The sequence below is a fragment of the Carassius auratus genome, unplaced genomic scaffold (assembly GCF_003368295.1).
Source record: "Carassius auratus strain Wakin unplaced genomic scaffold, ASM336829v1 scaf_tig00027103, whole genome shotgun sequence".
Lineage (NCBI taxonomy): Eukaryota > Metazoa > Chordata > Actinopteri > Cypriniformes > Cyprinidae > Carassius > Carassius auratus.
This window is the reverse complement of record NW_020525567.1, coordinates 274,687-296,824: the sequence shown is the minus strand read 5'-3', so window position 1 is coordinate 296,824 and position 22,138 is coordinate 274,687. Positions and strand designations below refer to the sequence as shown.

Below are 22,138 nucleotides of genomic sequence, written 5' to 3'. Positions count from 1 at the left end.
AGTATAGATAGCTACAGTGAAAATTAAGTAATGGTTAAAAGTCACCATTTCCAAAACAACTCTTAGAGTATCTGATTTGACCAGTATAGGCTACTTAAGTATTTTACTTGTATTAATTATAGACTCTGTTTAAGATGCATTTGTTTAAGTGACATGCTAGTGAAAAATTGCATTTTGGCATGTTCAAGACTGAAGCTTCAAAGCTTGTGTATATATATAAAAAACAACACATGAAGCACTGTATCAGCATTTCCTTTACATTATAATGTTACATTATTACATTGCAATGTGTTAGAATTTTTTATCGTCATTTATATAGTGAACTCAAAAATGACTTTTGGCCATGAAATATCAGTGATATCAGAAAATATCTGAAACATCAAAGATCGAGGCAATGAATTTATGAATTTATGTTTTATTTATTTTAATTATTTTAGTGCAAGTACACAGACACAAACAAATGACTTTCACAATAAACATTATTTATATAAAATATTGTAAAAAAAAAAAAACACTTGCTTTAATTGAACATTACATTTTGGAAGGTGTTATTTATTTTTATGACCACTAGATGGCCACAGCATAAACTGTTTTAAATAGCTTCCTGTCATGAACCTTTTTCTGATACAATAGTGAAGAAAGCTATTAGTTCAGAATGCTTCACTTCGCCATCACTAAAACAATCTGTAATGTTGTGGAGAAGCTGAGGAAAACAGGCTGAGGCAAAAATCTATGTGCAGGTATTATTTGATGGAAAAAACTAGTACTAACTAGTTTTAGTAAACCAAAAGGGAACAAAGAACAGCATGACAGGCAAATAAACAACCATTTAATTCAACAACTTACATGAACCAAAAGAAACACTGAAGATATATAAACACCGGGGGATAACAAGACAAATACCTGAGGAGACTACTCAAGGATTGCAACGGACTACAAATAGGGAGACAGGAAGTGACATAAAAGTCCAAGACGAGGCACAAAGAACATGTGATAAAACAAGAAATAATTAATTTGTGAAGAGAGCAATCACATATATGTTCTAAAACCAAAATAAAACCGAAAACCTCAAAATTGCAATACAATAAAATAAAAAAATAAAAAAAGCTACTTGCTAAGGAGCTCACATCCTTGTAAAGTAGCCCTGTTGACAAGCTTGGATGAGTAAGGGAAAAACACACAAGATACAGTACTTTCAGTGCCCTGTAGTCGGCGATATCCCTTCTATTGTAGCAGAACTAAACTACTTCAGAAAAAGCTGGGTGCCATGCAAAATGTAATGTGTAACTCAAATGTATTGAAGTAAAGTGTGCAGATGCTTATTCAAAAGTGCTTATATCTATCAGATGTTTGTACACAGCAGATGCTTTCCAGATGAAGCGATCTTTAACAGACATCTCGCAAACGTTCGTGTGCTATCTGGGTTGGCAATATATACAACAACAGAGCATCACAATAAAGAGCGTGAGTAATGAGGCCAAAGTGCAAATGATGAAAGAGATTACGCCCGTGGGAGGAAACTGTTAAATGTTCTACTGTATATGTGGTTTAGTTCAGCATATAGAATGTCAATGTGTGATTTTGGCTTGCATTAATATGCAGCAAATTATGTCTGTGTTTGTACAGCCGCACCTGAAGAATTCAGCGTAGACCACACCCTAGCTCGAGGGGAAACTATAGTGTTTTGCTGCATGACCGGTCATCTCATAAACACTAAGCATGTGTATGCAAGCTTTTACAAAAGAGATTCAGATGGTACGGTCGCTTTATATTTCAGTGCAATGAGATCCCTGCTCTTTGTGCATATCAAACACTGTTATATATTTGTGATTTCTCATAAAAATGCAATGCAAAACACACAGGTGTATCACAACACTGAACAACATGCATATTAAATTAAATGATGAAATGATATGAAATAAAATAGTTTATTGAGTAGTTGATAGTTTTATAGTATCATCTTACATTTAGAATCCATACCTATTTAAATAGTTGTGCTACACAAAACAATATATATATATATATATATATATATATATATATATATATATATATATATATATATATCATAATGTTTTATACTTGTATGCAGTGAACTGTAGTTTCAAAATGTTTAACATCAGAAAATAATGCAAACAAGTATTTATAAATTGCTGATAAATTTGAGCTACCAAATGAGTATCAAAAACATTTATAGGCGTACATTGAATGTGAAAAAACGAGAGAGCAAGTATGCTGCAATGTGAGGCTTTTGGAAACATCGAGAACTTTTAAAAATAAACCTGACAAGCCCCCATGAGCGACCAATCAGAGGAGTGAGAGGAGTTTAAGGAGTGACTCGACATTTGTTGTTGATAATGCTGGTCATAGTGCTCAACCCATCGTTCACTAGTCATAACTAGATTATGCTTGCTTACGTTGTAAGTTCAGGAAGTACATTTGCAAAATAGTAAAAAATTGTTATATATATATATTTTTTAGAATCTCACTCCCCTTTATCTAAACATCTCTACCTAACCATTGGTCACACACATCCACCATATTTGTAGTTTTAACATTTTATTTGTGTTTGTAGTGTAGTTCTAAACCGAATCCTTATAGTTTATATATATATATACTGGCTAAGAAAATCTATTTTGCAGTGTGGGCAATCTGTGATGATAAAGATGATAAATTTGTAATGTTCATTATCTGGTCATAACATCCTTTATTAAACCATTTAGAGATGATGGTTGTACAAACCTTTCATTCACCTTTTAACAGTGACTCCAGATTAACCGAGCAAACACCCAATGCTTTATGTTCCTGAAGAAGATTAGTCATACAAACCATTCAGTGTTCAGTTAAAGCTCAACGTGCTGGGTTACAAGCAATCAAACTTTATCACCTTGCTTCATTTTTACACTTTATTTTCCAGTTTGAGACATCAGTCTCCATTTAAGCACTACTTCATTTATTTGTGATTTCTCTTTTGGACTATATAACAGATATTTGTTGTCTTAGTATTTCAGATACTTTAAAGAGAGCACTTTACGCACACCAAAAAATACATATATATCAAAGCAAACTTCATCCACAAACATCATCTGCTATTTCTTTAATAGTTCTACTGTCCAAATATATTTTTTAAGCCACTGTTTCATGCCTTGATGCTTAATTTTTATGCTTAATATAATTCAATTTAATGAAAAAATTAATTGCATTATGAAAAAATATTAATTTAAATTTGTTAGTTTTGCTTGCATCTTCTCAATTTTTTTTTTTAAATGCATCTTCTTACATTTCTCATTAAAACAGACTGTTTAGTTCAACTGGGCTGACATCTCACAAGATCTTACAGACTTTTGTAGACTTTCTGGTTTGAGAAGTGAAGTGGAAACACAGGGCATAATTACGATTCCTTCAACTGTCTGTTTCTGTGTACCTGCCAAAATGTTTTGGGCGTTCCTTCATCCGGACTGCATCAATGGGGTGATAACATTCCTATCACCATGAACAAAAAACAACTACACCATTTTATACCATAATCAGAACATTTATGTTGAAACTCATGCAATGATCAAATTTCTTTTGGATTGTGCCATTTTTTATTTTAGAGGAAATTACTGTTTTTATTCAGTATTCGGTGCATCAGCCAATCAAATACATAAATCAGTGATCATTTAAGACACACACATTCAGCAAATGCAGTGGATGTCTAAAATATTCTTTAGTTAACTCACGATTCTTAGTCTAATGTTTTAATGTGAGCCCACAGACTCGTTTATCCACCCTTGGGTGCACATGAGCAGGTATATGTGTCACCTGAGGGCGGATCTAAAGTATAAATACAAGCAAGAAAACGGCATTTCCACACTTGAGAGCAAGACGAGACAAGAGGTAAGACATTCCTAATTTAATAACTGCGACAGATACTTGTCAAATGCATGATTCATGTGAGCACTTGATGGCAACTAACAAAACAGATTGATTCAGTTACTGAATTCGCTCATTGTTCATTTAGAAAACTCATTGGCAAGGATTTTATCTTACGAAGCATCAAAATAAATATAACATGAGCATGCATGCAAAGAGAATCTTGCTTACCGTTTTTTTTTTTTCATTGTTTAGTGTTACGGACGTGTTGAATATCTAAAATCTCAACATGAGTGATCCAAGTAAGTGATATTTCTGATATACTGACGTCTTTCTATTTGTGGCACCGGAAGACATTTTATTAAGTTTAAAATGTTTACACTTTTTGTGATAGCATTTGAATAAATGTTACCAGAAGAATTATTTATGCTTATACTTGTTTTTCAAATTTCTCCTGCAGAACCAAAAAAGGTAAGATATTTATAATTCTGCTTAAATATACAAATGTGCATTTTAAGTCTGCATATCAATTATACAAATACATTAAAGGCCGGTTTTAACAAATAATACACTGACCGTATTGTATTGCAGGAGGGCGTAGATTCTGGTTCTGGCTCCGAGGTATAACGCTCTGTACATTTCTACACATCAATTACAATTTTACACAAATAGTTGTAGTTAATAGTAATTCTCTGTTGTATGGTAATCATATTATCATATTTTCTGTCTCACAGAGCTCAGGAGATGAAGGTGGAAAGGTAAAAACCATCTCTAATGGTGAAAATAATAATGATGCACTTATTGCATTACATATGCAATGATATACTGCAAGTCTGATTTTACTTCTACTTAAAGAAGCATGGAAAGGGCAAAGGGAAAGGGAAAGGACAAGGTCATGGACACGGTAAAGGAGGTGAACACGGTAAAGGAGGTGAACACGGGAAAGGAGGTGAACACGGGAAAGGAGGTGAACACGGGAAAAAAGGATCTGACCAACAAAAAGGAAAAAAGTAATGAGCTCATAGCCCGAGGCCTGGGAAGTCCATTTATGTCCGCATGACTTACACAACAAAACTTGTTTCAACTCCATTTTGCATACAAAAAATAAATAAAATTAAAACACCCTTAAGCGAGTAGTGTCTATCTTTTGCTGAGCCTGTGTCTGTTTAATGGGAATTAAGTAGTTATGTTGTGAAGCATTAAAATGGTGTCTAAACAACACTCAGATACTAACATACTGAAACATGAAACAAAATGCCTGAGATGTTGCATGAATAATGCCAACCAACAGAATTTAAAAGGTCATCTTTGATTAAAATACATTATGCAACCAGTGATTTTAAGGAACTATAACAGATCTCCTGCTACTGGACACAACCAATTATATCAGTACAGGTTCTGCAAGTTTGCCACTCTAAATGTTAAACTGAACTTTGAAGTAGATGCATGCCATCCATATTAAAATGCTTAAGACCTACAAATAACCCAAATGAAGGTGGGGAACCCCAAAAGTGGGAAATGTTGAACCAAAGTTGGTGCTACAGGTTGAAAACTTGGAGTGTGCTTCATACAGCATTCTTATTCAACAAATAAGTCTCCACCCTGGTCTAAAAAGAAAAAGAAAAAACATATTGGGAACCCAACTTTAAATAGGGATAAGAACTTCCAATAACTGAAGAAATGCATTAGTACCCATCACTTTTCCAGAGGAGAAAAACAAATATCCTAAGTTAACTGCTTGGAATATGCAAAAAAAAAAAAAAAAAATTGCAGGAAAAGGAAATTAACATTCTCTGTAGAGTTTGACAATTCAGATTGGTGCAGCTCTTTAGAGCATCATGGGGTAGTGTAGTTCTCCCACTTGGGGATTTCTCTAAACCTTGAGTTCACAGGAGGTAAATTTCCCTACTGAGAAAAGAGCTTTTTTCTTCCTGAACCTGAATAAGAACATTTAAATTACAGTTTCCCTACATTTAACAGAAGGAAGTTGTTACCAAGTGGTTTCTGTTCAACTACACTCTTAAAAATAAGATGCAAACAAGGGGGTGGGGGCTCAGAGTTCAGTGGTGTCTGGGGCAAAAGATGGGAATGGGGAGGTAAGGTTGAGAGGGGGTTCAGGCAGCACAAGGCACATGCCAGAGTGCATAAAATGATTGTAGTGCAAAAGAGCTTAATCAGACTTAAAGTGACAAAAACCACAGAGAGCATTTCTTTATTTAAACTGACTGAAGAGGTAGTTGAATGATGTAGTGAGCAGACCAATGCTGCACAAAGTGTCTGGTGCAGGTCACAGTTTGTAAGTGGGAGTGTGGAGTGGAAGGACCTGGGGATGTGGGAGCTTGGGGGGGCAAACAAGGGGGAGGGGGTTCAGAGTTCAGTGGTGTCTTTGATAGCAGCCTTCAGCTCCTCTGTATTGTTTGTCAGTTGTTACTTATCTTCTTCTTCACAATACCCCATAGATTCTCTGCGAGGTTCAGGTCAGGTGAGTTGCAGCGGAAGTAGAGCACTGTAATATCATGGTAAGCAAACTTCTTGGACGTGGTTTTGGTACTGTGGGCAGGTGCTAAATTCCTCTCCATAAAAATTGTCAGCAGATAGAAAGCATAAAGTGCTCCAAAATCTCCTGGTAGATGGCTGCATTGACTTTGGAGTTGGTAAAACACAATGGACCAACACCAGCAGACATCAGAGCACCCAAATCATCAGTGACTTTGGAAACTTAACACTGGACTTCAAGCAGCTTGGATTCTGTGCCTCTCCAGTCTTCCTCCAGACTCCAGACTCCAGACCTTGATTTCCAAATGAAATGCTAAATCTACTTTCATCTGAAGAGAGGACTGTGGACCACACAGCAACAATCCAGTTCTTTTTCTCCTTACCCCAGGTAAAATGCTTCTGACGTTTTTTTCTGATTCAGGAGTGGCTTGGTTCTAGGAATGTAACAGCAGTAGCCTTTTACTTGAAGACGTCTGAGTGTGGTGACTCTTGATGTGCTGACTCCAGCTTCGGTCCACTCCCTGTGAAGCTCTCCTAAGTTCTTGGATCGGCTTTTCCTGACAATCTTTCCAAGGCTGTGGTCATCCCTGTTGCTTTTGCACCTTTTCTTACCACACTTTTTCCTTCCAGTCAACTTTCTATGACTATATTTTGATACAGCACTCTGTGAACAGCCGGCCCTTTCAGCAATGGCATTCTGTGGCTTGACCTCCTTGTGGAGGCTGTTGATGATTGTTTTGAATAACTGTCAATTCAGTAGTCTTTCCCATAATTGTGGTTGCATATTCTAAACTAGCTCAAGAGGTGCCCAGTATTTATATTCAAAATGAATCAAACTAATCAACCTCAAAATTGAAAATTATTATTTTTTTAAGATACTGAATTTTTAATTTTCCTAAACTGTAAGTCTTAAACCAGGGATAGTCAACTCCGGTCCTGGAAGGCCACTATCCTGCAGAGTTTAGCTTCAGCCCTCATAAAAACTCACCTGCCTGTATCTATCTAGTAATCCCGAAAACATTGATTGCCTTGTTCAAGTGTGTTTAATTAGGGTTGGAGCTAAACTCTGCAGGACAGTGGCCCTCCAGGACTGGAGTTGCCTATCCCTGTCTTAAACCATCAGAATAAATAAAAATAAAACAACTCTTGAAATGTATCAGGTTGAGTGCAATGAATCTAGAATATAAGAAAGTGTGCTTTTTTAAATTAAATTACAAAAAATAAAGACCTTTTTCATGATATTAAAATGTTTTTAGATGCACCTGTATAGTAAATTGGCTAAATGGAGGGACTAAGCACGGAAGACACCTGTATTTGTTCAGGTACAATAAGTGGGATTAAACTTTTTTTGTACCTTTTATTGTAATTTTTTTTACTTCAATGGATGTCAATCCTTGTAATGTCCGGAGATTTCATTCTGAGTATATTCATCAGTATATTTAAAAAAAAAATTTGTGAAAGATTAAGGAACTAGAAATATTTTAGATGCATTAAGTCTCCACATCTAACAGTGATTGAAACTTTTTAGATGTTCTGAGACAAAACTGTGAATCTCTTAAAATCCATCCATCTTTAAGATTATTCCAGCAATACATTTTGATGCAATCACAAACCCATCACTTGTAACATGACGCTCTCTTGTGGCTGCTGGGATACATTGGAGATGTAAGTGAAATTAATTTACCGGAAAAAAAAAAAAAAAAATTAAAACCTAAACAAAATTTCAAAGCTGATTAAAATAGTACAATACTATACATTTTTATAAATCTAAACTTTAATTATATAATAATAAAATCACTTTTAATGTAAATTTGTCAGTGCTGTCACATCTGTACTGTGTGAAACTTTAAATCCTGCAAAAGGATAGAATCACAAATCATTACTTTAACAATTGAGAACATTCATTTTCTGAATGAATAATAAAGTTGTTTACAATGGGATATAATTTAGCTCTTCTGACAGCTGTAAATCACTCATGATGATGGCGGCAATGGCGGAGGCTGAGATCTCACTCTACAAAACCAATACAGATGAGAGTCCATCTGGGGTAAACAGCAGTTTTACTGTAATGTGGTTAAAAGTAAAAGCACACTTAAAGTCACCAATATAAACAGTATCTGCTAAATAATATACATGTATTCCAAAAAGCAGCTCTGAGAAGGACTTTTACAGTCCAGTTTTCAGCTTTGTTCATTAATTGTCTTAAGTTTGTTTTTCCAGTTCAGATGAACACTGATCATTGTCCACTCACATCAGCAAACCTCAAACACCGCAGCAGTTCGTCTGAAGCTAACCCAACAAAACTCAACATGAATTATGAAAAGGTTTGAGACCAACATTGCGCTTTTACAACCGTTTACTCACAAACACTTAAATGACTTTTACCTCATAGTAATTGACATAAATGCTGATTAAACCATTGTTGAAGGAGCTCAACCTGTGGATAGGTTCAGTTTTTAAATAAATGTTTCATGATATTCAGATGCACAAGATTGTCCTTTGCAAAACAAAAGATTGTTACAGTTTAACCAAAACCCAAAAAGGCAGGCGAGAGAGAGCGAGAGATTCCGGGACAATTAAACCTTTCTGCCTTGTTTCATAATTAAACTACTTGGCCTCAAAATTATTACGGTCAGGAGAAAGAAATCTCATCCCCTTATTGAAATTCAGTAATACATCATCCTTTCTCCCCACAATATAATGCCGTACAACCAACACTTTCAATTACATATATTTCTTTTATGTAAATTGCACTGCTTTTTTCCCCCCTTTGATTTTAATAGTAAAACAGGACTTGGACCAAAAAAAATTAAATAGTGCCTTTGAACAGGACTCTGCATATATGTTTGGGTTTAAAGCAATGGTATACTAAAATGAAAGTTAGCTGATAATGTGCTCCCCTCAGGTCAACCAAAAAGTAGACGAATGGTTTTCATTCGAGGAATGCAGCATTGCATTAGTTGCTCACCCAGTGAATGAGTCCCCAAATCGCTGGTAGTTACACTTCAGAGCAAGCAATATGGACGGTCAAGGGATATTGGAAAGTACACTTAAAAAGCAATAAATTATATTTATGCAAGAAGTAACACGATCCAATTGGATTTAGCCAACATATAGAAAGCAATTGGTTCAAAACATAAGATGCATAAAAAAAAAAAAAAAAAAAAAAAAAAAAAAAAAAAAAAAAAAAAAGCAGTGCTTCAGGGAAGTGGATGTTCGAGTAGAACTCTTGGGGTAGAGATTAAACCAAGTTCACAGTAGGTTTCTTTAAAGGTTATGTTGACTTTACTACGGAGGACTGCTTTTCCTTCTAGAAAAAGTAAAGGGACCAGTAGGACTCCCAATTTCCCCACATTTACTGCTCAAATCCAAGTTTGTAAAACTAGACAAGATAAAAGGTTTTCCCCATTTATTGAGAGTCACCAATTGGGTTTTCACCATTTATTGGGGTCCGGCTAGAATCTTCTGTCGCCCTTGAACCATTACAGGACCGAGGGAGGCCTTGCCTTCCCAATGAACACCTATTGAAAGAGGCAAATACCCAAGTCAAGAAGAGCACATGAAGTGTCAGAAGCAATCTTTAAGCAGCTACCTACCCCCAATAGGAGCATCACTTCCACCATCAGGACCACATGTTGAGTCACAGCAAGCACAAACCTGGTGGTTCCCATCAGCAGCAAGCCACCTGCAACAAGAACAATCAGACACGGCAGCTTCATAGTGTTCTTAAGCAGCATGAACATACCCGTTGGAAAAGGAACAGGATTTGTGGAGAGCGTCACTGGGTGCAGAAGCAAGAGTGGCCTTCACAGTACAGGTTATGTAGATCTGCAAGAGACACCGGTAAGGGTTCACAAAACCAGAGCAGATGGGAAGAGGACTCCGATTCAGTCAATATAGTACGTACAGAAGGACTGGATCCTCCCTGGAACATGAAAGCCTCCAGCTGGAACCAGATCTTGTCTTCATGGGTCCGAGGCAAGAAGTGGGAGCTGGAAGCCGTAGCCTTGGCATCCACAAAGCACCTGATAAAGAGTGGTGACAATTCAAAGAGTCTATAGCAGCAAGTCAACAGACCTTACCCTAATTCTCAGGGACAAAGTGGGTAAAGAGGAGCTCAAGAACACCAACTTAATTCATCAAGTGCCATGACCCATGCTGCATCTCAGTGTGGCTACTTTGGGACAAATGGTCACACAACGTAGTCTTTTACAGACTTCTCTCACAGTTACATGCACTGTAAACCATTTAAATTTGTACTACTTGGTCTGGCAGCCGCAGTCTTCGTGTGATAAACTGCCAATTTTTGCATGCATTTAAGAACATACTAGAGAAGGCTTAGAACCAGTGGCCCACATCAACAATGTTTGAGATTAGAACACTGTAGTAGGAGATAATGTCAAACCAATTCCTAGGCAGAGCACAAGAGACTGTGCACAACATTAGCAATTAGTACACAGGTCTACGCCTCAAAAACCTAAAACAGAACGTCCAGGGACTTTTGGGATACATTGTGAACTAGTTATGCTCCAAGACTAATTTAATCTCACATACCATTTAGGATGATAGTACATACATTAGGGCAGTCATTCTCAGCGATGGGAAGCACTTGGAAAGAGCTAAACCTGGTCACTGGAGTCAACCCAAATCTCAGGGATCAAGTGCTCACTGAACAAGTGCAATCAGTTCTAGGGAGTCAAGTGACAGGACTTTACCCATGATTCTCAATGAAGGAATATCTCGGAACAGAAGTCACATCAGGTACTTGGGTGGCCACACAGTTGTCCACAAACACACGCAGGGGGACGTGGTTGTACACCTTCACAGATGCCTCAATATTAATAGTGTCACCCAAGTAGTACACATTTGAAGGCCTCTGATTGGCCCAGTCATCTGCAAGAGGAAAGAACCGTTTATTCACAGCCTCATTTCACAAGGCTTAAGATCTAAAGAAACTACACAAACCCAGCATGAGGTTCATGGAGAACACCAAGACATCTTCGGCAACCTCCGTTGAAGCATAAGGAACCCAAGTTGGCCTCAAAGCATTACTGCTCACATTACACAATCTGCAGTTCAAGAAGGTACAAAATAAAGGCTTCCAGTCGCACCACCTCAAGTAGCCATGCTGAAAGTGACATAAACTCACCAACCTTTGATAGTGGCATTGAACGCCAACAACTGCACCCTCAGTACGGATAATCGGAGTGCCAGCAAATGCCACAGGAGTGTAGGTAAGAGCAAAGGTGTAGACAAGCTCCTCCTCAGTCATCTGTAAGACATGGACGATGTTGGCAAGTGGGTTCTGTTCAACTACACAGAAACATTAAAAGATAATTTTAGCAGCAATGCCATAGAATTACTTTTGGCTCCCCAAAGCAGCTTTGGGTTATCAGATCTTAGAAGCTGAAAGGCTCGGTGGTGTTAAACACTGAAGTAACAACTGACAAAAACTATTTTTATTGGTTAATCCAGTAAGATGTAACAGTTCTTACCATCAGCACACTATTGCAGTCCTGTAGTTCATATTCAAAGATGAGCACCCCAGAGGCAGAGTCCTCACCAACAACAGGACAGCCTCCCATAGAGAAACCAGATGGCTGGATCAGTTGACCATTGCTAAACATATCCTTCTTTACCTCCACAAGAACCCGGCTCTCACTGCATTGAACAGCCACATTACTGGGAGTCACAGGTTGCTTCAACTGGAAGTTCACCGCCAACTCACGTTGCTCCTCTGGAATGATGGGAAACTTCCAGTCCAAAGGCTTGACTGGACCCTGCAACAGCTGCTTCTCCTGAAGACCAAGAGGGTCTTCTGCAAATTTTCTAGAGTCAAGACTCGGAAGTTGAGAAGCCTTTTGGAAAGGACTCAAGAACCCTTGAGAAGAAAGATCAGGAACTCTGGAAGCTGGAGCTGATTGCGGCTTTGTGCTGCTTGGACTTTGACGGTGTTTCAAACTTCCCAATGCGCTCTTCAGGTCAAAAGCCACAATTACAATCACAACCAGCACTAACACTCCTTGCAAGAACCCCATCCTAACAAAGTTTGGCACAATGCTACAATACACATCAGTGTTGGCTTTGCTATTTAGTAGAGCTTTGAATTAAGGTGGCTCCTCCCCTTTCAGCTTAATTGATTAACTTTGATTCTCCTCTGGGCTTGTAGAATTTATTCATCCCCAAAGTCCAGAACATCAATAGCCAGTAGAAAGCTACATGTGAATATGAGATTTTAATATTCATTTGCTCACTATTTTATATAAAACACAACATTTTGTCCATTACAGATAGTAAATAGCATCTAAAAAGTATCTGTGTTTATAAAAAAAGTATTCATCAATAATCATAAATATTCATGAATCATTTTTGTTTAGTTTTTAGTGCAGTCCCTATGGTTTAATGGTAATGTCATACATACCTAAATACTCATATAAATGAGTAGAAAAAAATAATACACACCAATCCTAGTAATGTCTGGAGATTTCATAGTGAGAGATATTGATCAGCATATTGGCAACATTTTTCTTAGAAAGATTAAGGAACTATAAATATTTCAGATGTATTAAGTCTCCACATCTAATAGTGACTAGCAATACATTTTGATGCATCCACAAAACCATCACATGAAACATGACGTTCTCTTGTGGCTGCTGGGATACATTGGAGATGTAAGTGAAATGAATTATTTAACTTAAAAATTATACATTTAGAACAATAAAATGGGTTGATTTGCAAAAGCAATTAAACTTTTAACACTTTAAAGAAACTTAAACAGATACATGCAGTCACTTTTTTATTAAAACAATTGTCATAACTTGTTTAATATGAAAACATCTAAAACTAAAAAATAAATAAATAAAAGCAATAGAAATGTAAAACATACAAAAAAACTTTTGTATGTTACATAACACCTGTATGTTTAGTATGTATGTGTTTGAATCTGATTTCTTGAAATGTTTCTGAAAAAAAATTGACCACATAGAAATAGTTGATTGCAGACCGCTCTCAAATCTCCCTTTTCTGTCCAAGATACTATGTATTATGCTCACAATTATATTCCTTCTTAGAAAAAAATTGTATCTGTGAGGATTTCCAGTCAGGATTTAGACCATATCATAGTACTAAGACTGCTCTCCTTAGAGTTACAAATGATCTGGTCTTATCATCTGATCGTGGTTGTATCTCTCTATTAGTGCTAATGGATCTTAGCGATGCGTTTGACACTATTGTCCACAACATTCTTTTGCATAGACTAGAACACTTTGTTGACATTAATGGAAGTGCATTAGCATGGTTTAAATCATACTTATATGACCACCATCAATTTGTAGCAATGAACGAAGAGGTATCATATAGATCACAAGTGCAGTATGGAGTACCTCAAGGCTCAGTACTAGGGCCGTTACTCTTCACGCTTTACATGTTACCCTTGGGAGATATCATCAGGAAACATGGTGTTAGCTTTCACTGTTATGCTGATGATACTCAGCTCTATATTTCTTTGTGGCATGGCGAAACATTCCAATTTGAAAAACTAAAGGTATGCATAGTCGATATAAAAAACTGGATGACAAGTAATTTCTTACTGATAAATTCTAAAAAAAAACTGAGTTGTTAATTATAGGACCTAAAACATGCATGTAATAACCTAGAACCCTGTCTAAGACTTGATTTGTCACAATGGCCACCAGATCCAGTCTGTATCCAGATAAGATGGTCACTGCAGTCACCCAGATCCAGTACGTTTCCAGACCAGGTGGTGGATCAGCTTCTAGAGAGGACCCCTAGTTCTGAATATCAGCAGAAATCTGACACAATCTGACTTTGCTGCAGTCTGGAACAAGAGGGCGGTGTGTCCACACACAGCAGCTAGTCTCGCTTGTGTTTTTTGTATTGTAAGTCTTTTCCTTACTGAATTCTGCCCACTGAGCCCCATTGATTTACAGCAACAACAAAAAATTTACACTCATTACTTGCACTACTGACTGTTCTTTCATACAGAAGATTCCGTTTGCACAGTGGAACATTTTTCCATGCACTTATTTTTTCAAATATCCATTGCACAACTGCAAATGTTCATAGCTCTGCTTATAGTGTAAATACACTTATCACATAATAAAGCGGTCTGGTATGTTCATAGTACACCTATTTGTCTATCATGCTGATAGCATTTAAAAAAAAAAAACAGGAATTTTCTGAAAAATACAAGACGTAGTCAACCAGATGAACACTCTTATTAACAGCAATTATATAATGAAATCACACTTGTAACAATATTTGGTAGTTCTGCATGTTGTTTAAGGGTTAGCATCATCTGAGGTCTTCTGATGGCTTGGCATCATCTCTTCTCAGGTGTTCTGGATCCAGACTGGAGGTTGTGTAAACCTTAGTTACCACAGGATGTAAATCTCATGACAAAACAGAAACAAAGACATCAGCGTAGATGCTGTTCTAACGAAGTAAAATTAATTAGTTTAACCAAAGCCAAATAATAATAATGCACATTTGATCAGATACAACTGCAGTCACAAATCATGAGATGCATTATACAAATGCTTGGTAAAACATGTTTTTAATCTAAATTTAAACGGTGTGTCTCTGAACCCCGAACATTATGAAGGCTATTCCAGAGTTTGGAAGCCAAATGCATAAATCTCCTTAAGTCGACTTTACTATCCTAGGAACTAGCAGAAGTCCAACATTTTGTGACCTTAGAGAGAGTGATTGAAGCATGGTATAAGACTAGTTAAAAAAAAAATGAGTTAAACAATTTAGGGCCTTAGTCAAGTAATAATTTGGAACTTAAACAGATCTTAATAGGTGGCCATTGCGGAGACTGTAAAATTGGGGTAGTATGATCAGAATTTCTTGACATGGTAAGCATTTTGGACTAGCTGTAGCTTATTGAAAATGCTGGACAACCACCTACTGTAGAAGTGCAGTACAATAGTCTAGAGGTTCTGATTGCATGAACTAGCTTTTCTGCATCAGAAACAGCTTTCAAAAGACAAGTTGCGGTCTAATATACCACCCAGATTTTTGGCTGTAGAGAAAGTAACCGCACAGCAATCTAGTTGCAAACTGTAGTTGGTGTACCTTTTTTAGGCCCAGTAAGTAATAATGGACTAATCCGAATTTGAGAAAATTGGTCATACAATCCTTTACATTAACACACATAATGTCATCTGGTCTCGTTGAGATCTAAGTGGCAGCTAAACCCATATTTTCTAATGTTACCAAGGGGCAACATGTATATTTAAAATAAGACCCCAAGATGGATCCTTGTGGCGCTCCATATTTTACTGGTGATAATGGGACCACTACCCAAGTAAACAAACAAAATTGTAGCGATTGGACTGGTAGGATCTAAACATCTTTGAGCCTGCCCTTGAATACCTGTATAGTTTTGTAATCAGAGCATGTCAGGATCTATGGTGCCAAATGCAGCACTAAGATGAAGTAAAACTAGCAATGAGAGGAATCTAATCTTTAGAGCACAAACCCAGAGTTTTTAAACTAGACAAGAAGAGCAGAAGCAAGAACACGGTTTTTGGTTTATTGGACGCAATAGGGTTGTCCCTATTTGTTGAAGCCCAGCTAGAGTCTTCTGTCGCCCTTGAACCATTACAGGACCGAGGGAGGCCTTGCCTTCCCACTGAACACCTACTAAAAAGAGGCAAATACCTAGGTCAAGTAGAGCACATGAAGTGTCAGAAGCAATCTTAAAGCAGCTACCTACCCCCAATAGGAGCATCACGTCCCCCTTCAGGGCCACAAGTTGAGTCACAGCAAGCACAAACCTGGTGGTTCCCATCAGCAGCAAGCCACCTGCAACAAGAACAATCAGACGCGGCAGCTTCATCGTGTTCTTAAGCAGCATGAACATACCCGTTGGAAAAGGAACAGGATTTGTGGAGAGCGTCACTGGGTGCAGAAGCAAGAGTGGCCTTCACGGTACACGTTATGTAGATCTGCAAGAGACACCGGTTAGGGTTCACAAAACCAAAGCAGATGGGAGAACGCAGATTCAGTCAATATAGTACGTACAGAAGGACTGGATCCTCCCTGGAACATGAAAGCCTCCAGCTGGAACCGGATCTTGTCTTCCTTGGTCCGAGGCAAGAAGTGGGAGCTGGAAGCCGTAGCCTTGGCATCCACAAGGCACCTGATAAAGAGTGGGTGAAAAGTAGGGATGGGTATCGTTAAGGCTTTAACGGCATTACTACTCCTACCGATACTGCTTAACGGTCCAACACTAAAAACTGCTTTCAGTAGCACCGCTACTAAAAAAAAAAAAAAAAATTCCCCATACAGCTATCAGCGGTTCCTTCATCTTGGCTGAGCTTTCAACATGGTTACGGAAAAGGGGAGGAAGTTACATGACCTGCAGTGCACTTAAGACATTCTGAAAAAAAAAAAAAAAAAAAAAAAAAAAAAAAAAAACACCTTCCATTACGAGCGCACATACCGTGCGCCTACATTTGAAATAACGAACTTGAGTGATATGTGAACGGCCCCTTGCCCTCATGCGTGTGTGTGCACCGTACACGCGTACTCCGCGGCGTGCATGACAGATCTCACAGACAAGCATCTTAATAGGATCGCACATTAGAAATGTTTGGTGAGATAAGATGTGCACGATAACATTAAGAAAATCCATAGTACATAAATTTTTTCCCTCCAGTACCGAAAGCAGAACCGATACAGTCAGATCTTACGGGCTTTCATAATTTAGCCCCGGGCCATTTTAATACCGGGTTTCGGTACCCATCCCTAGTGAAAAGAGGCTTACAGCCAGTTGCCCGCATCAATGATTGTGGTTAACACTGTAGTAGGGGTTCGTAGCGCGAACCAATTCCTGCCCAGAGCACAAAAGACTGTGGGCAACATAAGCCATTAGAGTGTGCACAAGTCCACACGAACCAAAAACGGAAATGCCAAGCTACGCTTCAGACAAGTTTTAAAACGGTCATACCATTTACAGTAGGATGAACATTGGGACAGTCTCAGCGACCGTGAAAAGCACTTACCAAGAAGAGCTAAACCTATGGTCAATAATGTCACCCAAGAAGTACAAATTTGAAGGCCTCTGATTGGCCCAGTCATCTGCAAGAGGAAAGAACGGTTTAGGCACAACCTCATTTCACAAGGCTTAAGATCTAAAGAAACTAGACAAACCCATCATGAGGTTCATGGAGAACACCAAGACGTCTTCAGCAACCTCCGTTGAAGCATAAGGAACACAAGTTGGCCTCAAAGCATTACTGCTCACATTATGGAGCCTGTAGTTCGAGGAGATACCAAATAAATGGTCATCCAGTTGTAACCCCACAAGAAACACTGCTTGAAGACATCCAGTCAGTCGCTTACCTTTGATAGTGGCATTGAACGCCAACAACTGCACCCTCAGTACGGGTAATCGGCGTGCCAGCAAACGCCACAGGGGTGTAGGTAAGAGCAAAGGTGTAGACTAGCTCATCCGCAGTCATCTGTAAGAGACGGAAGTGGTTACCAAATGGGTTCTGTTCAACTACACTTAAAAATAAGGTTCAAGAAGGGTGTTTCTAGCAGTTCCCCAAAGCAGCTGTCAGTTATCAGGTTTCAAAAACTGAAAGGTTCAGTGGATGTTTAACATACAACTAACACTAGTTAAGAACCCTTGTTTTTATTGGTTAATCCAGTAAGACGTAACAGTTCTTACCATCAGCACACTATTGCAGTCCTGTAGTGCATATTCAAGGATGAGCACCCCAGAGGCAGAGTCCTCACCAACAACAGGACAGCCTCCCATAGACAAACCAGATGGCTGGATCAGCTGACCATTGCTGAACATATCCTTCTTTACCTCCACATGAACCCGGTCCTCACTGCATTGAACAGCCACACTACTGGGAGTCACAGGTTTCCTCAACTGGAAGTTCACCGCCAACTCACGTTGCACCTCTGGAACGACGGGAAACTTCCAGGACAAAGGCTTGACTGGACCCTGCAACAGCTGCTTCTCCTGAAGACCAAGAGGGTCTTGCGCAAATTTTCTGTAGTCAAGACTGGGGAGCTGAGAAGCCTTTTGGAAAGGATTCAAGAACCCTTGAGAAGAAAGATCAGGAACTCTGGAAGCTGAAGCTGATTGCGGCTTTCTGCTGCTTGGACTTTGACGGTGTTTCAAACTTCCCAATGCACTCTTCAGATCAAAAGCCACAATCACAACCAACACTAACACACCTTGCAAGAACCCCATCCTAACAAACTTTGGCACAATGCTACAATACACATCAGTATTGGCTTTGCTATTTAGTAGAGCTTTGAATTAATGTGGCTCCTCCCCTTTCAGCTTAATTGATTAACTTTGATTCTCCTCTGGGCTTGTAGAGTTTATTCATCCCAAATTTAGAAAAGTCAAGAACATCACTAACCAATAGAAAGCTAAGAACGTTTTATCTGCTTAATACAGATAAAAGAGGTGATGATTTTTGCAACATTACCCTTAGACAACATTACCCTTAAGATTAGGCAGGTCCTTGAGGGTCTATCATCATCTGACTGTAGTGACATGAGAAATTTGGGTGTCATTTTTGACAGATTGATGTGTTTTAACAGTCATGTTAAGTTTGTGGTTCGTACCTGTTTTTTTCCACCTCAGGAACATTGCTAAGGTTAGATCTATGGTTTAAATAAAAAGAGAGGGAGATGCTTGTTCATCCTTTTATTTCTAGGACCAGCAGGAGATCACACATTACTCCTGTGCGTAAGGCCCTTCATTGGCTTCCTGTTGGATATTAAATGATTAAATTTAAATTAAATTAATGCATTTAGCAGATGCTTTTATCCACAGCGACTTACAGTGCATTCAGGCTATCAATTTTTACATATCATGTGTTCATGTGGATATAGATTGCATTTTAAAATTCTGGTCATTACTTTCAGAGCCTGGTCAAGCACCCTCTTACATCCAGGATCTTTTGCATATACATACTCCATGTCAGTCTTTGAGGTCTTCAGGCCAAGATCTTTTAATTGTTCCCAGAACACATCTTAACACAAGAGGTGACCGTGCTTTCTGTGTTGTGGCTCCAAGGCTCTGGAACTCGCTCCCTTTTTAGGACAAGCTTTTAATTAACAATATGATTTGTTTGTTATTGAAGTTTTATGGAATTTATAGTTGTAGTGTTGTACAGTGCATGTCAATCCTTGTAATGTTTTGAGATTTCATAGTGAGAGATATTCATCAGTATATTGCCAACATTATTTTTAGAAAGATTGAGGAACTAGAAATATTTATATGTATTAATTCTCCACATCTGACAGTGACTGAAACTTTTTAGATGTTCTGAGACAACACTGTGATTCTCTTAAAATCCATCCATCTTTATGATTTATTCCAGAAATACATTTTGATGCATCCACAAAACCATCACATGAAACATGACGCTCTCTTGTGGCTGCTGGGATACATTGGAGATGTAAGTGAAATAAATGAATTATTTACCTAACAAATGATACATTTAGAACAATAAAATGGGTTGATTTGCAGAATCAATTTCATTGTTAACACTTTAACAAACATAAACAATAATGCCAAAATAACATTTTCTATGTAAGTTTGTCAATGCTGTCATCTCTGTACAATATTTGTACAATTTAGAACATTTATTTTCTGAATGAAAAATATAGTTGTTTACAATGGGATATAATTTAGCTCTGCTGACAGCTGTAACTTGTTAAATCATCTAAACCAACAACATGTTAGACCCTATTCTATCTAAGATCTTAAAAGAGCTGGTTCCAGAAGTCATAGATCCTCTTCTGACTATTATTAATTCAGCATTGTCATTACAGTAGGTTATGTATTAAGCCTCTCATCACGTGAGATAAACGTGACTCAATACAACAGTGGGACTACAGTAAAAAAGCTATTATCAATCTAAAAACACAGATGTGTTGCCATTAATGGAACTGAAAGGGTTTGTCTAACCTGAAACACACATGGTCGTAGTCATGTGGTGAATCTGGCCAATCATGAAACAGCTGTGTCGTCATCAGCGCTCCTGCAGTCACTCTGGAGAAACTGTGGCGGCTGAGTCAGCCGGCTGCTCTCGAAACACTCTCGCGGTACTTTGTGGCTTCGGCACCGTCTCAAGTCGGACAAAATATCTAACCGGCATGCACTGCTTCAAGTCAGACTGCGATCAGGTTGTGCACTACTGCGTGAAGTCGAACGCACCTTCAATTTATCGTTTCCCTCTCAAACGTGATTGGATTGTGCAGGCGCCTGCATGTCAATGTGAGAGGAAGGGGCTTAATACTGTCACTCAAATGAGCTGAATTTTAGTTTTCCTTCTTTGTATGCTGACCTAAACACAGCTGATTTTCATTATTATTTTCTCTTCTATGCTGCGTGTATAACATGGTCAGGTTCAGAGGTGTGTCAGAACATTGCTATATTGCCTTCTTTGCTGGTTTAGGTTTATTGATTTGATTGATGAAAACAACAGAGAAACACACAATTGTTAGCTGAATTTTCTTTTCTGATATTACACATTAATGTAAGCTGAGCATTTGCTTTGTTCTTCAGTATGCAGTGTGTTTAACACAGTCAGGTTCAAATGTGGGTGAAAAATATCCATTATAACTCTAGCAGAGATTGGTCAGAACGTTTCCAATGTGCTATTGCCTTGTGGGCAAGTGAGAAATGTTAAACAAAGCAATATGCTAAAAAGTACTTTCAACTCCTTTTACATTATCCAAGGTATTAACATTAACATTTTTCATAACTCTTTGTAGGGCGTTTCTGTACATAAATGTTAGCATTTTTAGAAAATGTACTCTTGATACTAAGTACTTTTAAAAACAAGTACAAATACTTTGTACATTTACTCAAGTAATGAAGCTGTGTACCCTGTCCTCCTCTAGTTAGAATTGACCTGCTCTTATCAGTTGACCGTGGTTGTATCTCTCTATTAGCGCTATTGGATCTTAGTGCTGCTTTTGACCACAACATTCTTTTGCATAGACTAGAAAACTTTGTTGGCATTAATGGAAGGGCATTAGCATGGTTTAAATCATACTTATATGACCGCCATCAATTTTTTAGCATTGAATGAAGAGGCATCATATTGATCACAAGTACAGTATGGAGTACCACAAGGCTCAGTACTAGGGCTGTTACTCTTCACGCTTTACATGTTACCCTTGGGAGATATCATCAGGAAACATGGTGTTAGCTTTCACTGTTATGCTGATGATACTCAGCTCTATATATCTTCTTGGCCCAGCGAAACATACCAATTTGAAAAACTAACGGAATGCATAGTCAATATAAAAAACTGGATGACTGGTGATTTCTTACTGCTAAATTCTGAAAAAAACAAAGGTGTTAATTATAGGACCGAAAATCTCTGCATTGAATAACCTAGAACGCTGTCTAAGACTTGATGGCTGCTCTGTCAATTTTTTGTCATCAGTTAGGAACCTAGGTGTGCTATTTGACAGCAATCTTTCCTTAGAAAGCCACATTTCTAGCATCTGTAAAACTGCATTTTTCCATCTAAAAATATATATCTAAATTATGACCTATGCTCTCAAATGTTAATCCATGCATTTACGACCTCAAGGTTAGATTATTGTAATGCTTTATTGGGTGGTTGCTCTGCATGCTTAATAAACCAATTCCAGCTAGTTCAAACTAGCCAACTCCGTTAAAGGATTTTTAGGCTGCATTATTTAGGTAAACTGGAACCGGGAGCACTTCCCATAACACCCAATGTAGAAGAATGGCATCTACACT

At 38.0% G+C, this 22,138-nt stretch overlaps 3 protein-coding genes and 1 long non-coding RNA gene across 5 annotated transcripts; 2 read left to right on the top strand and 2 right to left on the bottom strand.

Moving 5' to 3' along the window:
- The first annotated feature begins 1,257 nt into the window (after nucleotides 1-1,257).
- LOC113079073 (uncharacterized) lies at nucleotides 1,258-20,840 on the top strand. Its single transcript, XR_003281657.1, has 2 exons — nucleotides 1,258-1,755; nucleotides 19,737-20,840. It is a non-coding gene; the product is annotated as an uncharacterized LOC113079073 (long non-coding RNA).
- On the top strand, nucleotides 4,103-4,979 carry LOC113079072 (oleosin-B4-like). 2 transcript variants are annotated; one of them, XM_026251265.1, is made up of 5 exons: nucleotides 4,103-4,157; nucleotides 4,316-4,326; nucleotides 4,447-4,476; nucleotides 4,590-4,613; nucleotides 4,711-4,979. In XM_026251265.1, the coding sequence occupies exons 1-5, from the start codon at nucleotides 4,145-4,147 to the stop codon at nucleotides 4,867-4,869; spliced, it is 237 nt and encodes a 78-aa protein (XP_026107050.1). In that variant the 5' UTR covers nucleotides 4,103-4,144; the 3' UTR covers nucleotides 4,870-4,979. The 2 variants fall into 2 exon arrangements, with proteins under 2 accessions (XP_026107050.1, XP_026107052.1); XM_026251267.1 differs by having other exon boundaries at nucleotides 4,124-4,157; nucleotides 4,714-4,979.
- Nucleotides 9,744-12,422, bottom strand: LOC113079059 (zona pellucida sperm-binding protein 3-like). The gene is made up of 8 exons (XM_026251248.1): nucleotides 11,847-12,422; nucleotides 11,505-11,623; nucleotides 11,317-11,420; nucleotides 11,067-11,244; nucleotides 10,259-10,376; nucleotides 10,097-10,179; nucleotides 9,948-10,036; nucleotides 9,744-9,872 (listed from the first exon to the last, which is right to left on the bottom strand). The coding sequence occupies exons 1-8, from the start codon at nucleotides 12,387-12,389 to the stop codon at nucleotides 9,793-9,795; spliced, it is 1,314 nt and encodes a 437-aa protein (XP_026107033.1). The 5' UTR covers nucleotides 12,390-12,422; the 3' UTR covers nucleotides 9,744-9,792.
- Nucleotides 15,851-18,632, bottom strand: LOC113079066 (zona pellucida sperm-binding protein 3-like). Its single transcript, XM_026251260.1, has 8 exons — nucleotides 18,056-18,632; nucleotides 17,725-17,843; nucleotides 17,533-17,636; nucleotides 17,385-17,460; nucleotides 16,402-16,519; nucleotides 16,243-16,325; nucleotides 16,094-16,182; nucleotides 15,851-16,020 (listed from the first exon to the last, which is right to left on the bottom strand). Exons 1-8 carry the CDS (start codon nucleotides 18,590-18,592, stop codon nucleotides 15,866-15,868), a joined length of 1,281 nt encoding a protein of 426 aa, XP_026107045.1. The 5' UTR covers nucleotides 18,593-18,632; the 3' UTR covers nucleotides 15,851-15,865.
- Nucleotides 20,841-22,138: the final 1,298 nt, after the last annotated feature.

What these genes read in the sequence shown, in the direction of transcription:
- LOC113079072 (XM_026251265.1), top strand. An exon ending in ATTCTGGTTCTGGCTCCGAG is followed by an intron (nt 4,477 to 4,589) that starts GTATAACGCTCT and finishes TCTGTCTCACAG; the next exon opens with AGCTCAGGAGATGAAGGTGG. An exon ending in CAGGAGATGAAGGTGGAAAG is followed by an intron (nt 4,614 to 4,710) that starts GTAAAAACCATC and finishes TTCTACTTAAAG; the next exon opens with AAGCATGGAAAGGGCAAAGG.
- LOC113079059 (XM_026251248.1), bottom strand. Translation starts at nt 12,389, where the DNA reads ATGGGGTTCTTGCAAGGAGTGTTAGTGCTGGTTGTGATTGTAATTGTG. An exon ending in ACTGCAATAGTGTGCTGATG is followed by an intron (nt 11,624 to 11,846) that starts GTAAGAACTGTT and finishes CATGTCTTACAG; the next exon opens with ATGACTGAGGAGGAGCTTGT. An exon ending in AGGGAGGATCCAGTCCTTCT is followed by an intron (nt 10,180 to 10,258) that starts GTACGTACTATA and finishes TGTCTCTTGCAG; the next exon opens with ATCTACATAACCTGTACTGT.
- LOC113079066 (XM_026251260.1), bottom strand. Translation starts at nt 18,592, where the DNA reads ATGGGGTTCTTGCAAGGTGTGTTAGTGTTGGTTGTGATTGTGGCTTTT. An exon ending in ACTGCAATAGTGTGCTGATG is followed by an intron (nt 17,844 to 18,055) that starts GTAAGAACTGTT and finishes CGTCTCTTACAG; the next exon opens with ATGACTGCGGATGAGCTAGT. An exon ending in AGGGAGGATCCAGTCCTTCT is followed by an intron (nt 16,326 to 16,401) that starts GTACGTACTATA and finishes TGTCTCTTGCAG; the next exon opens with ATCTACATAACGTGTACCGT.